The sequence below is a fragment of the Pseudorca crassidens genome, chromosome 19 (genome assembly GCF_039906515.1).
Source record: "Pseudorca crassidens isolate mPseCra1 chromosome 19, mPseCra1.hap1, whole genome shotgun sequence".
Lineage (NCBI taxonomy): Eukaryota > Metazoa > Chordata > Mammalia > Artiodactyla > Delphinidae > Pseudorca > Pseudorca crassidens.
This window is the reverse complement of record NC_090314.1, coordinates 22,405,559-22,419,935: the sequence shown is the minus strand read 5'-3', so window position 1 is coordinate 22,419,935 and position 14,377 is coordinate 22,405,559. Positions and strand designations below refer to the sequence as shown.

General features: G+C 37.5%; 1 protein-coding gene across 1 annotated transcript in view; it reads left to right on the top strand.

The window, feature by feature from the left end:
* Positions 1 to 14,377, top strand: part of LOC137211772 (AP-2 complex subunit beta-like) — a 77,305-nt gene that overhangs the window by 40,100 nt on the left and 22,828 nt on the right. Inside the window, 5 exon segments of the mRNA XM_067714382.1 lie at positions 364 to 442; positions 445 to 469; positions 2,489 to 2,654; positions 4,203 to 4,301; positions 12,254 to 12,513. Coding sequence (XP_067570483.1) covers positions 364 to 442; positions 445 to 469; positions 2,489 to 2,654; positions 4,203 to 4,301; positions 12,254 to 12,513 — 629 coding nt within the window.

Genomic DNA, 14,377 nt, shown 5'->3' with positions numbered 1-14,377 from the left:
TTCTGTCTGTGCTCATTCATGAACTGCAGATAAAGACCTCTTCACTTGGCTTATTCTTTCATTCTTATTCTTTCCTTCTACCTTGACTTATGCTTTCTTCTCATTTCTGTCATCCTGGCTATCCAAGATGATTTTTTTCACTTGAACTGTTTCTTGTAATGAGTAAAATTTGGAGTATATCTAGAACTTCTGTATATCTCCATCAGATAACCCAGCCTCTAGTATAGTGTGGTCAAATTAAGTGCCTCATCTTTTAGTCTAGTTTAGTTGATAACACCTGAATGTTCGAAAAAAAATATTTTTTATGTTGAGGTTGTGTTATTGGATAGATCATCTGACTTCTCATTATGTTCCTCTTTGCAGCAATCTGCAGAGCGCTGTGTAAGCACATTGCTTGATCTCATCCAAACCAAAGTAAATTATGTGGTCCAAGAGGCGATTGTTATATCTTCCGCAAATACCCCAACAAGTACGTCCAGATACTTCTGCCCCTCTTCCTCAGATCATTTAGGAAATGTTTAAGTAAGGCACTTTGAGGTTGGCTAGGTAAGAATTAGTCTTTGTAAAGTAACTGGTCATAATTGAATTCCTTATTAAAAATCAGAAACATATAAGTTGGTTAGCACAAGGATTAAAATCTGATTTTTCACTCTGCTTTATCACTTTTAGAAGAATTGAAGCTCTGTCTGAATATGCATTGTCAATTGGCATATATTAAAGTTAGCCAGATTCTTTGGTGATGAAGTTACTATTAAATAAGGATACCCATATATTCCACGTTGTCTGGGCATAATCCATTTTATGCCTCTTACCAGGCATAATTAATAATTGTGCCCCCTTTCACGCTCAGAAACGTCTCAGTTTGAATAATAAATTATATGGTCACCTTGTTGTAAAAGCCAGGGAGATGACAGCTTCACTATTCACTTAGTATGTTACCTAGTACTTGTAGAAAATTATAGAACACGCAACAATGAACTGTCAGAGTTTCAGGCCTTTTCTGAAGTATTGTAGCTGCTTCCATTAAGATATACAAAATCTACATTTTCACTCCACAAAAATTTTCACATTGAGGCCTCTTAGTTATGAAACAAAAATACTTTTTCAGATTTGCTTTTGAAGGCAAACAATTAAGGAACCTGAAAAGAGTGAAATAAGAGCAGATCTTATAAGCATCCTAAATCTCATTTTACCTTAAAATCATAGAGATGAACTGTGCTAAGGCTTCTGATTATCGTTAAAGATAATGTGAAATGAAGTGACTTACAGTTAGTTAGCTTAGTGGTGGACTCAGAATTAGAAGAAATATTTTAATAAGGTAGTGGGTTATTAAGCATTATGTATACTCTCTCTCTCTCTATATATATATATATATATTTTTTTAAATTCTAGAAATGGTATATTTGGAAAAAGGATCATATACTTTTACCACTCTCCCAGGAAAGAGGAGGGTTGGGTTTCTAAACTTCTTGATTAATTGGGGAGGTGTATATCTTAATATGCTTGGTAAAGAAATGTGTCCATTTCTGATTAGTATTACTGAGGGATTATGATAGTTTAAGAAAGCATTATCGAGGACCTGGTTTAATCAGTGGAAATAGGGCAAACAATTAAGTGTATTATTCAGTTGTCCATATCTCATTTATTATACAATTTCATTCTGATGTTTAAAACTATATTAGCCGGGCTTCCCTGGTGGCGCAGTGGTTGAGAGTCCGCCTGCCGATGCAGGGGACACGGGTTTGTGCCCCGGTCTGGGAAGATCCCACATGCCGCGGAGCGGCTGGGCCTGTGAGCCATGGCCGCTGAGCCTGCGCGTCTGGAGCCTGTGCTCCGCAACGGGAGCGGCCCGCATACTGCAAAAAAAAAAAAAGCAAAAAAAAAACACATTAGCCAAGGAGATGGATTTAACATGGTAAAGAATGAGAGCTATAGACCTGTGAAAATAAATACTTGAATTGCTTATTTCTTCAGAAAAACAGGTCATTAGCGTGGGTGCCTTGGGAGGAAAGAACATAAAGATCTCTATAGAAAGCAGAGATAGTGGATAAGAGACAAAATTACTGTTTCTGTATGCTATTGCTGTCTGACTCCATTTTCCTAATAGTAAAGTGGAATTTCTGTTCCTCTATGATGAAGGTAAAATGAAGTAATAGGAAAATTCTCTGATCTAGTTATGAGAAAGACTGTGAGAAATGTAAGGTAGTGGTATTATCTTAAACCATAGGTTAGTTTTTCCTTGTGAAAAGAATATCTGATAAGCTTTTATAAAGATTTATGGTCTAGTTATTAAAACATAATTGAAGGAAAATTGAAGACGTTTATAATTTTCTGGCTTTAAAGCCTGTACATTCTCTTGGCTAAAAGTCTTTGTAGTTTGGTGGTGGTTTAGGGTACCTTGTCCATGGTTTTTTGCTTTGTAGGCTTCATTGTTAAATACACTTCTCAGTTTTGCCTTCAGTAACCATAGTCCATTTTGTTATATCAGATATGAAAGTATCATTGCCACTTTGTGTGAGAACTTAGACTCACTGGATGAGCCAGATGCTCCAGCAGCTATGATTTGGATTGTGGGAGAATATGCTGAAAGAATTGACAATGCAGATGAGTTACTAGAGAGGTTCCTGGAAGGTTTTCATGATGAAAGCACCCAGGTAAGTTCCCATCTATATCTTATGTATTAGATGTTTTGGGGACGACTTCAGGAAAGGTAAAGGTTAGGCAGTTTCATGTGTGCGAATGTATATACACATATAGTATGTTCATTTTTCTCCCAAAAAGGGGTGACCTTTTTCAGTTGTGCTAACTTCTGTTGGAACAAGCCTGCCTAATTTAGACAGTGGTTCTCAAACTTTAATGAGGCTAGAAGCACCTAAGCACTGGTGTTTAACCTGTGCTAAAGGACAGGTTGCTTGGCCCCACCCCTAGAATTTCTGAGTCAGTAGGTCTGAGATGGGCCTAAGCATGTTCATTTCTTACAAGGTTGAGGGTGGTGATGCTATTGCTGCTGCTGGCCCAGAACCACACTTTGACAACTACTGACTTAGAGCAGTAGTTATTACTTTTTAATTTTCTGTCACCTAAAGATGATTACCCATTGCTGTTAGTAATGGTTGTGGCTCAGTTGCAGCTGGGGTTTCTGTCTGGGGTGAAGGCTGGCATGTGCAGTTTGAAAAGATTCTTTGTGGATGGTTAGACTCCTTCCCATCTTCTGTCTGTCTTCTACCAAAACTGAGAGACCTTCGAGTCAAAGGCCCAGAGAAGCAGATAAATTATTAAAGCTTTTTCCCCGGCATCTGTACTCACTGCAAATTGAAGTTCATGTGTGTAATCTATCATAGTAATTTTAATAGGCCGTACAAGGAACATATACCAGCCAGTAGTCTCATGGTTTGGCAGGCAACTTTTTTTTTTTATTATTATTTTTAAAATTTTATTCTTTTTTTTGTTTTGTTTTTAATAGATTTGTTTCATTTATTTATTTTTGGCTGCATTGGGTCTTCCATTGCTGTGCGCAGGCTTTCTCTAGTTGCTGCGAGCGGGGGCCACTCTTCATTGCAGTGCGAGGGCTTCTCATTGTGGTGGCTTCTCTTGTTGCGGAGCACAGACTCTAGGCGCGCAGGCTTCAGTAGTTGTGGCGCATGGGCTTAGTTGCTCTGCGGCACGTGGGATCTTCCTGGACCAGGGCTCAAACCCGTGTCCTCTTTATTGCAGGCGGATTCTTAACCACTGCGCCACCAGGGAAGCCCTAGCATGCCACTCTTAATTGGTTGTGATCTGGCACAATTCTACTGTCTTGGCTCTTGCCTCTTGCCTCAGTATGATAAATGATTCCCTAATTCCCTGGAAGTTGTAGCTTTTGGTGGAAGTAAATAATAAAGAATTTGGTCAGGAACCAGTTTTATTGCCATCAGTATGTTAGCATGTACTTTAAGAAATACAGGTGATTATCTGGGCCAGAAACAAACCGGCAGTTTTTGATGCCAAAATATGCAATTTGGAGATAGGAGGCTAGTGAGTTTTCAGTTGATGAAAACCTTTGACTGCTATTGTGGATATTGGCTGAGTTTTAACCTTTGTTTCTTAATCAAAATCAGAAAGACCTCATGGTAAGTCATATTTGGGAAAATATCACTTTGGAATTCATGGTGTGGAATAATGCAAATGCCTTTCACTTTACCTATTAAATTACATTTGCTTAGGTACAGCTCACTCTGCTTACTGCCATAGTGAAGCTGTTTCTTGAGAAACCATCAGAAACGCAGGAGCTGGTACAGCAGGTCTTGAGTTTGGCAACACAGGTAAGAAGTCTGAAAAAAGCATGGAGTTGATTTGTCTTGTTTTAAATTCTAGGAAATTGTGAAACTTCTTCCAAGAAGGTTCATTTGCAGAGATTTTAAACGGAAGGAGTGCAGTCTTTAGATTCTGTTAAAAAAATAAAAACAGTGTCTCTTTTACATATTCTGCTGAATTAGAACTTGTTGTATGGCTTCTAAATGAATCGACTGACTCCAGTTTTAATGATAATTCATGAAAATTGAACTTAGACTCTTTAGTGTTAATGAAGGACATGACTTTGTGAAAATGACATTGAGTCTCACAGTATCTCCTTCTGGGGGACTTAATTTCAGCTTTCAAATGAAAGTACCCTGTAGAGATGGTAAATGCTTTGACAAATATCTCGTGTGCTGTTCTACCTTTTAAATAAGTTGCCTTTCTCTTTAAGTACTTTTAAAGTGCTAATGCTGCTTCCTTAATTATTTAGTATTTTTGGTCCTTTTAGGGAGGGTTCTGATTTCAGGAATGTGGCAACCAGCTGGATACACAGAAATCAAAGTAATTACTTTTTCTGACGTAACTAGTATAATGATCAGTTCATCATGATCCAGTAATGTTCTTAATTGAATTTGAGAACAGGCTGGCTTTAGCAGGCTGTCAAGAGTTATGATGTGTGTTTACACATGGAATCTGATTCAGATATTCAATTTACCATTTTCCTCTTTCATCTCTTTATAGTTGTATATTAACAGCATTTGAACTCTTTTATAGTTCTTTAACCTAGCTCTGAGCTGTCATCTTTCCTTTTTTTTTTTTTTTTTTTTGCTCTGGGGAGCTTTATTTCATATCAATAATGAACACAATTGGAGGACTAAATATGGTAAATCCTGTAATTAATTAGTACGGTTGGGGTGTGCACTTAGTACACTTCTTGAAACCCAGTTCCAAACTGAGACCACAAATGGGAACCTTGAATAGTTGCCAATACATCATCTGTTAAGTGGTCAAAGCGCATCATTTGGTACCTGATAAATGCAAAGTTCTTCTTTCCTCTGACAGTATTTAATTTTAGAAATGCCAGGAATCCATTTTAAGGAAAAGAAGTTCGACGGGCAGATAAGGCATTTGAATACTTAATGGAATACTATAAAGCAGCCAACATTATTAAATAAGTTGTTTATAGGATGTGCTATACAACTCTGAAAAAAATACAGCCAAGAAAACTGCTAGAGTCAAAGGCTACTTTCTGACACTTGATTCAAGTACAGATGTTTTACAATCAATGAACTCAAATGTGAAGAAGACCTGAACTAAAAATTAAGATAATTGTCGTGTCTGATTACTGATGCACGTAAATATTACTGAGAATTATCACTTGATTATCTTTTTAGGAGCAGTTGACCAACAGTAGTTGAGTTAAAGGATGTCAGAAAATTCACTTCACAGAAAATAGAGGTGTCCCACTCCACCCCTTGTACCTCTCAGTCTTCTCCATTTCTCCAACAAATTATGAGTGAACTTTTTAATGTGCTATTTCCCCAAGTCTCTAAACCTTCACTTGACCCCATTATGGTTAGTGTGAAGAAGCATCCATATGAGTATGTGGAGTCAAGGGCAGGCCATGGCTCACCATCTGTCCATGAAAAGTGGACTGGGAGGTTGTCCATCACTGATGAGGCGTGTCTTGACACTAAGAGCAGAAATCGGTCATCTTCTGAATCAAAGTAGTATAGGTTAGACGTTAATTTTCACGTTAGTGTTTAATAGGTCATCTACAGGGGGCCATTTTGAATAGAAATTGCCCCTTCTTAATCATGTAGTGCTTATTACAGACTCTGTAGGGTGATTGCCATTAAATTAGCCATGTATTTGACTTCATCTTAGGGCCTTGAAGTTCATTTCTGTCTTTTGCTACAGGCCCTGGAGCCTCTCTTCCTTTGTATGAAAGAAAGAGCTCTGTATAAATTAACCAGATTCAAAGAAGTCTTGTGTTTATTCTAGACGGTAATATAGTAAACTTGACTTTAATGAGGTCTATGTACTAACACTTCAGAAAACTCCCTAAACACAGATAAATACATATTTATACAGTCTCTTAGCTTTCTCAGAAATCTCATTTTCTTCAAGAATCATGGGATTTCTGTTTATTAAAGTATCTCAAGTTTTAACTCTCCCCTGTCGGCCACATTTCAAAGCATCAGCAATATCTGGCTCTCCATGAAAGTTACCACAAGAAGTAGAAAATAAGGAAAGAGAAAATGTAGAGATGGGAGTGCTGGGTGGTGACCTAGAATCACTCGGCAGGTAAGAGACTGTCTCGGCTTACATTGTGTGACAGATTCATGCCTCAGCCAAATTGAAGATTCTGTGTTTATGTATGTGTGGAATAGTCAAAATCATCTTAACTGCTGAGAGGCCAACTTGACATTCATCCACCTTGGAAAATAGATATACCTTTCCTATTATTAATTTTACATCTTTTAAAATTTATTTGTTAGAGCTCTTTGAAGTGTTTTTTCTAAAACTTCCTTTTGCCTGAAGCAAAGCGATTTCCATAACCATCAAGGCAATGGTTATTTAATATTATCTATATTGAGCATTCTAGGTTTCCTAGTCTAGATCCTTTATTACCCATTTGTATCTCTGTTAAGATGGAGTTAGAACAATTTTCTAAAAAGAATTTTGGCTTGCTCCTTGTCTACTCACTTTTTAAATTTAATTATTTATTTACTTTTGGCTGCACACGGGCTTTTTCTAGCTGCAGCGAGTAGGGGCTACTCTTCGTTGTGGTACGCAGGCTTCTCATTGCAGTGGCTTCTCTTGTTGTGGAGCATGGACTCCAGTACTTGTGGCACGTGGGCTTCAGTAATTGTGGCACACGGGCTTAGTTGCTCCGTGGCATGTGGGATTTTCCCAGACCAGGGCTCGAACCTGTGTCCCCTGCATTGGCAGGCAGATTCTTAACCACTGTGCCACCAGGGAAATCCTGTCTACTCACTTCTGAATAGATAAGGCTACCCTCATAATCAAGTGAGTGTCTTGGTAGATTCTATTGTATTCACAAGTTCTGAACCCTGCCTTCACCTCCATTGTCTCTTAAGGCCTCTGTATCTGTATTTAACAGGCAGCATAGGAGAGCTGTGTTTTAGGTTCTTGTCAGAGTTCAAACTCACTCTTATTACAGTATTTGCCTGAGATAAAGTGTTTAGGGAGGATTCCCTATGTTCTTATAGATGTTGAAATTTACCACTGAATCAAGCCAGATTAGTAGAGAGCTGGGGATCTAGACTGCATTGTATTTGACCCTTATTAGAATTGTTTTTACTGAATTACACTAATATCATCATCCTGTAGTAAGGGTTGTCATGAGAAACTATCCTCTTTAGATCTGTTATCAAAGTATTTATTCCATTATATATTTTTTTCTCTATGAAACCCCATAAAAAAATTCCTAACCAGTTTTGGATTCTCTTATGCATTAGTATGTAATTAACTGCCCCTCTGAATGGCTTATCTGACTAGACTTGTTTTCTATGTCAGATGTTTGAAACCTTAGAATCAAATTTAAGGATCTCCCGCAGAAAATGTGTGGGTCATCGTGGCTTGCGTTTTTCTGCCTTTGCTTCTAATTTATGTTCTCTAGCTTTAGATGTATTTTTATAAGCTTTGCTAAATCCTTTTCTAGAACACGGCAGGGTATAAATAAACCATCAGACGTTCCTAATTCTAGATTTTCTGTACAAGGACTAGTAGAGAATCTTAGTAACAACAGTCATCTGTATAGTGCTTACTATGTGCCAGGCTTTCAGTGAGGGTTAATACTGTTACTCTTCCCATTTTATAGGTGAGGAAACTGAGACATAGAGAGGCCGGCCCAGTTAGTATGGGGTGGAACTAGGACTCAAACCCAAGTAGCCTGGCTCCAGAGTCTTTGCCCTTTTCTACTCTGTTAATGCTGCTTCTCAAGTCTGAAAGTTAAGAATGACTTTTGAGAATACGCATTTCCTGTCTTCCCTGCCTGAAGCATTGTTGTGCATAAGCCAGTATAAATAAGTGAACTTAGAGGTTTTAAGATTATTGTGGATGATTATTTCATATTTGGCTATAAATAATTAATAAAGTTTCTCTAGACTTGCCTTTTCTGTCCAATTAATGAAATCTGAGGCATTAGCATAATAGAATAAGCACATTTATATAAGTCTTTTCCACTGGAATTTTCCTCTGGAATTTTTTTCTCAAGTTCGTGAAATAAGAACCTAATTTAATATTTATGTTACCAGCCATAAATTTTTAAGTTGAGGGCATCATGATCTGCTGAGTTACGTTAATTTGAATTGGGTGGTGGGGTTCTGTTTCTGCTACATCCACTGGTTCAGGACGTGACTGGGCAAATTTCTCTGTCATACTACTGTTCTGTCTTTATAGTAGACTTAATCGTGTTGTTTATCTGTGCTGAGAATTCAGTGAAGTATATGTGAAATCTTTGTGCTTCTAATTTTAAATAAAATGGTGGTATGATTAGAAATATTATGGGACTTCCCTGGTGGTGCAGTGGACGAGAGTCCGCCTGCCAATGCAGGGCACACGGGTTCGAGCCCTGGTCCGGGAGGATCCCACATGCCACGGAGCAACTAAGCCCGTGTGCCACAGCTGCTGAGTGCTCTGAAGCCCGTGGGCCACAACTACTGAGCCCACGTGCCACAACTACTGAAGCCTGTGCACCTAGAGCCCAAGCTCTGCAACGGGAGAAGCCACAGCAATGAGAAGCCCACGCACCGCAACGAAGAGTAGCCCCCACTCGCGGCAACTAGAGAAAGCCCATGCACAGCAATGAAGACCCAACAACGAAGACTCAATGCACCAAAAAATAAATAAATTTATAAAAACAACAGCAATAAAGAAAAAAGAATAAAAGGGGAGCAGAGAACAGGTAAGACAAATAAAAAAGAAATGACAACAGTTCCAAACCTAACCATATCAATAAGTACATTAAATGTGTCTGAACACCCCAGTTAAATGACAGAGATCAACAGGTTAGAAAAAAAAAAAAAAAAAAAATATATATATATATATAAAAAATTAGGGGAAAAGAAAACCAACCCTTGAATCCATGGCTTTATTTCAAAGATTTGTCTTTTCGCTTTGATAGTTTTAGAGGAATTAGTAAAGAATACTCATAGAAGTGTCCAAACTTTAGTAATTACTATTTTTAGTACGTGGAAAAGAAGTCTTCACCTTAGTTTTTCCATCTGTGAACAAGAGACCATCATCATCAAAATCACCTGTGCTGCTTGTTAAAAATAAAAGTTCCTGGGCCCCACTTCTGACATAATGAATCAGAAAGTCTGGAATCTGCACTTTCAGTGGCTTTCCTGGTGTGTTAAAATGTTGATGCACATTACAGTTTAAGAATTACTGTTTCAGAGCTTGCCTGGTAAGAATTGTTTTGGAAGCTCTCAAATTTTGGGAAATACACTATTTTCTTGAGATCCTTATGGGGGCCTATAAGACTAGCAGTACAGTAGATCCGAAACCAAATTTTCTGAGTCACCAAACACATAATGGCACCTTAAAATCATAAAAAGTTTCTATTTTCTTGTCATTAGCTTTGACTGGGCCTGATTTATCGTGGTCTCCATGTGAATTAGTGAGGAAGTGAAGGCCAGCTGATAGTAGTCCTAACAGATCACCCCTCAGGATAACTGAGTTTGGACAGTGGAGATCCTTGCCCACTCTTCACTTCTAGTCCTGGAAAATTTGCACTCATTTTCTCATTTCTCATAGGACTAAATTTTTCTGTTGAGATTTACAGTACGTATACCCTTTGATCCAGTGATTCTGTCTCCAGAAGTTTGTCCTGTTGCAGTGTTTTGAATTTGTGGGGGGACTCAGGCTATTTTCACAGAAATATATATTTTGCGAATCTCGACAGGAATTTTTTTTTTTTTGGCCATTTGGTTAAATATGTACCAGCTATATGAGAGAAATAGTTTGAAGTAAAAAAAAATATTTTGATAAGTATATTATTAAGCTGTATTATGTAGTTTATTTTAATATGTTTAACAACTTTACTACTATATAACGGCAAATTAAGTTTTCCCAGTTAAGTGATGTGTAGTGTTCATTGTGTAATAAAAAGCATAGTCTACAAATTTTAAATGACATGCTTTGGGGACTGAATATACAGATTAAAATTTAACTTTTAATTTAAATATCATAAAAGCTGGGCAGGGGATTGCTTTCCTGATGTGATACTTGGAGAAAGTTGTATTCTGCTCTTTTAAAAAATCAACTTGTTTATGTTTCATAATATTCACGCTTTGTTTCCAAATGAAAATCTAAGTGAGGAGGTTTCAGGCTGCTATTTATAAACACTTCCTCAGGAGCAAATTAGCCCCCCTCCCAACAAGCAACAAAACAAACTCATTTAAATTGGATAGTATCACTGTTTCCTTTTTTTAACCCTGGCATTTCAAATGCTACAAACATTTTGATATGAATAATACATGTATATATGTGCATTTCTATTAGAATAATGCAACCTATGAATGTGATAAAGATTATCTTGAGGTAAAATTTACCCTTTTTATACTGTATTAACTTGTATCTCAGTGTTCTTTATGCTTTTTCGTTTTTAACCAGCACTCCATTTTGAGTGCAAATTAAATAATACATGATTAAGAAAATCTATATAAAACCATCAGGGTCACTTCTGGTGTTGAGCTGAATGATACGTGCCTTAAATGGCTAAATTATAAACCAGTTCATCTGCTTATGTAGAAACTCATGGGAAAAACCCTGGCCTAGTTTAAAGAAAATATTTTTGTATGTGTTTTAAATACAGAAATTGAAATGGGACTGATTGTTGCCTTTAATAACATGATACCACTGGAACAATTCATGCGTAAATGAATGCCACTATATAGACATTCTGAGAGGTGGATACCAGGATATTTATTGCCACTTTATAATGATCGCAAAAATAAATAGTAGGAAGGAGGGAGAAAGAGGCAACAGCCTAAATGTTCATCAATAGGACACTAGTAAATAATGATGCAGTGCTGCATATACAGTGGAAAATGGCAGCTGTATGTGCCAATATGGAAAGCAGCTTGAGGAGCAGTATATATACTATGAAACTGGTTTTGTATAAAATAAATATATATGTGTGGGAGCTCTCTGGTAAGATACATAGTGCACTGTTAATATGGCTATTTTGGGGATGGGGAGTTAAGGTGGGGTAGGGTTGGATGATAGGGGGAGACTTATTTTTATATTATACATTTCTAAATTGTGATGTGTCATTGATAATAAATTTTTCTTAGCCATGACCATGTATAAAATTATTTTTAAACAGCCACAAAAAAAAACGAGACCACTAAATTCAAGTGTCACCCCTTTTAGAAGCACTTCGTTATGTTCTCTCTTGAACAGTTTTTTTTATTATTTAGGTAATAGTACCTCTCATACTATATTGTAATAATTAATATTCTTTGAGCTCATTGAAGTCAGGCACTGTGTTGTTGTCTCTTTGTTTCCAGGGCCTGGCCAGTGTCTCCATAGGAGATAGTTAATAAATATTTGAATGAAGAAAGAAGGTATGGGTGAAATATATGTAAGCTGTGTTTCATGAATAATCCTGCTAATATTAAAGCAGTTAAAAACATTATTTTTACGTCCTGAGGCCATCGTAAGCAGTTGATTTTTACTGGCTTAAACTTTATTTTCCTTTTCCCAACTTCATTTTGAATTTGAGTCTTAGAACTAACCCACTTCAATTTATATTTAAATTCTTGGAAACATTAGAGATTACAGAATTATGGCTCTATTAACAATATATTGAGTCTAAATATCTTCTTAACGGCCAACTCTGCGTAAATCACTTCAGCATTGCCTTGATAATAAATCCAGCAGTTTGGCTTTCTGTATGGAGAAAGGTTACATTTAAACCTTCTTGCCATTGCCTTTTCATTAGGATTCTGATAATCCTGACCTTCGAGACCGGGGCTCTATTTATTGGCGCCTTCTCTCAACTGATCCTGTCACAGCCAAAGAAGTAGTCTTGTCTGAGAAGCCACTGATCTCTGAGGAGACAGCTCTTATTGAGCCAACTCTGTTGGATGAGCTCATCTGCCACATTGGTTCTTTGGCCTCAGTGTACCATAAGCCGCCCAATGCTTCTGTGGAAGGAAGTCATGGAATCCATCGCAAACACTTGCCAGTACATCATGGGAGGTAAGCAGGTAAACTAGGTTTGAGTGAGAAGTGATTCTCTGTTTAGACGAAGTTGGTCTTCCTCAAGCTTTTATAGCCTAGAAAAATTTGCTATGCATTTGGCAAACCTACTCTACTGCCCTGGAGGCTTCATCTGAATACTAGTGACCACACACAAACAATGGGTTAAAAGGCCCCTCTGTGTTCTAACCTCAGGGTAGGTAAGGTTGTGCCTTTAGAAAATTGTGGTGAAGATTTTCTAAATGGATAAAGTTTGAAAGTTGCTTAAGTCTCCAGAAAGATGAGGCTAGAAATTTTCCCAGAGTTGAAAACTTGGTAAAAAGCCTGTACAGGTGTACCACAGAGATAGTGCACTTCAGTTCCAGACCACTGCGATGAAGTGTCATGAATTATTTTGTTGTTGTGTTTTCAGTGCATATAAAAGTTATGTCTATACTATACTGTAGTCTATTAAATGTGCAATAGTATTATGTCTAAAAAAATAGTCTACATACCTTAATTTAAAAATACTGTATTGCTGGGGCTTCCCTGGTGGTGCAGTGGTTGAGAGTCCGCCTGCTGATGCAGGGGACGCGGGCTCGTGCCCCGGTCCGGGAGGATCCCACATGCCGCGGAGCTGCTGGGCCCGTGAGCCATGGCCGCTGAGCCTGCGTGTCCGGAGCCTGTGCTCAACAATGGGAGAGGCCACAGCAGTGAGAGGCCCGCGTACTGCAAAAATAAATTAAAAAATAAAAATAAAAATACTGTATTGCTAAAAAATGCTTATCATCATCTGACGATGCAGGGTTGCCACAAACTTTGAATTTGTAAAGACTGCAATATCTGCAAAGTGCAATAAAATGAGGTCTGCCCGTGTATACATTTAGCTATTTTTATCCTTTACTGTAACTTTGGTTCAAGCTTATGGATGAAGTTAGCAGATACTACTTCTCTTATGCTGTAAAGCTAGCTGTTAATGAAATAATGTTTGCAGGATTGTTTTATAAGAGCAGCCTAGATTCTGTGTAGACATAGTTGTTCAGTTGCCTGTACCTTTTTTACCAAAATAAATTGCTCCATATCAGTAAGGAAATGCTATTATGAACAGACTGTCAGGTAACATGGAACTCTTGCTTTATAGATAACCTTAAAATTTTAATTTGGGAACGGCAGTACTCTAATAAACTCTTATAATGGGTATCTTGGAATCTTTTCAGAATCTCCCTTCATTAATTATAATAAACCTCAAATCTAAGTAGAATTTGATCTCTGAGTGGTTAGAGTATCTGCACTTGCACCGTTTCTGAGTGTCTCGTATTGTCTAATATAGGTGTTTCAGTGGTTCATGAATAGCCAGAGCGTAGGATTTATTGCTTTACAAATTAGTGTAGTCAACGTTTACAATACTGTAGCTCTGTTTTAACAGACTATGGGCACAGATAAACAAAAAGAAAAGGGCAGTACCCAAGAAAATGATTATTAATCTTTCATTAGCCCTTGCATTGAATCTTTGGTTTTAGGGCAGTGCTGTGATTTTCACCCAAAGGAAACTTGTGGTTTCATGAGGATCAGGCCTCGTTACAGGGTGTTTGACCTCGTAGGCAAGCATATTTAACATTCGCTAGATATGACCATTTAACTTCTAAGTACATCTCCCAGTCTGTGCTTCAAGTTTTGATAAATAGATACGGACTTTCTGTTGTTTGCCATTTAAATTACCTTTCTCCTGATAACTTTGACCCTCAAATGGGATGGGGAAAGTGAATGAAACAAATCAACAAACAAAAGCAACTCTTCCTAGAACACAAAGAGAGAACCAATATGTAAAAAGAAGCACAGTCTCTTACATAAGGTCTTTATCAGATAAATAGCCTTCAATTTGTCA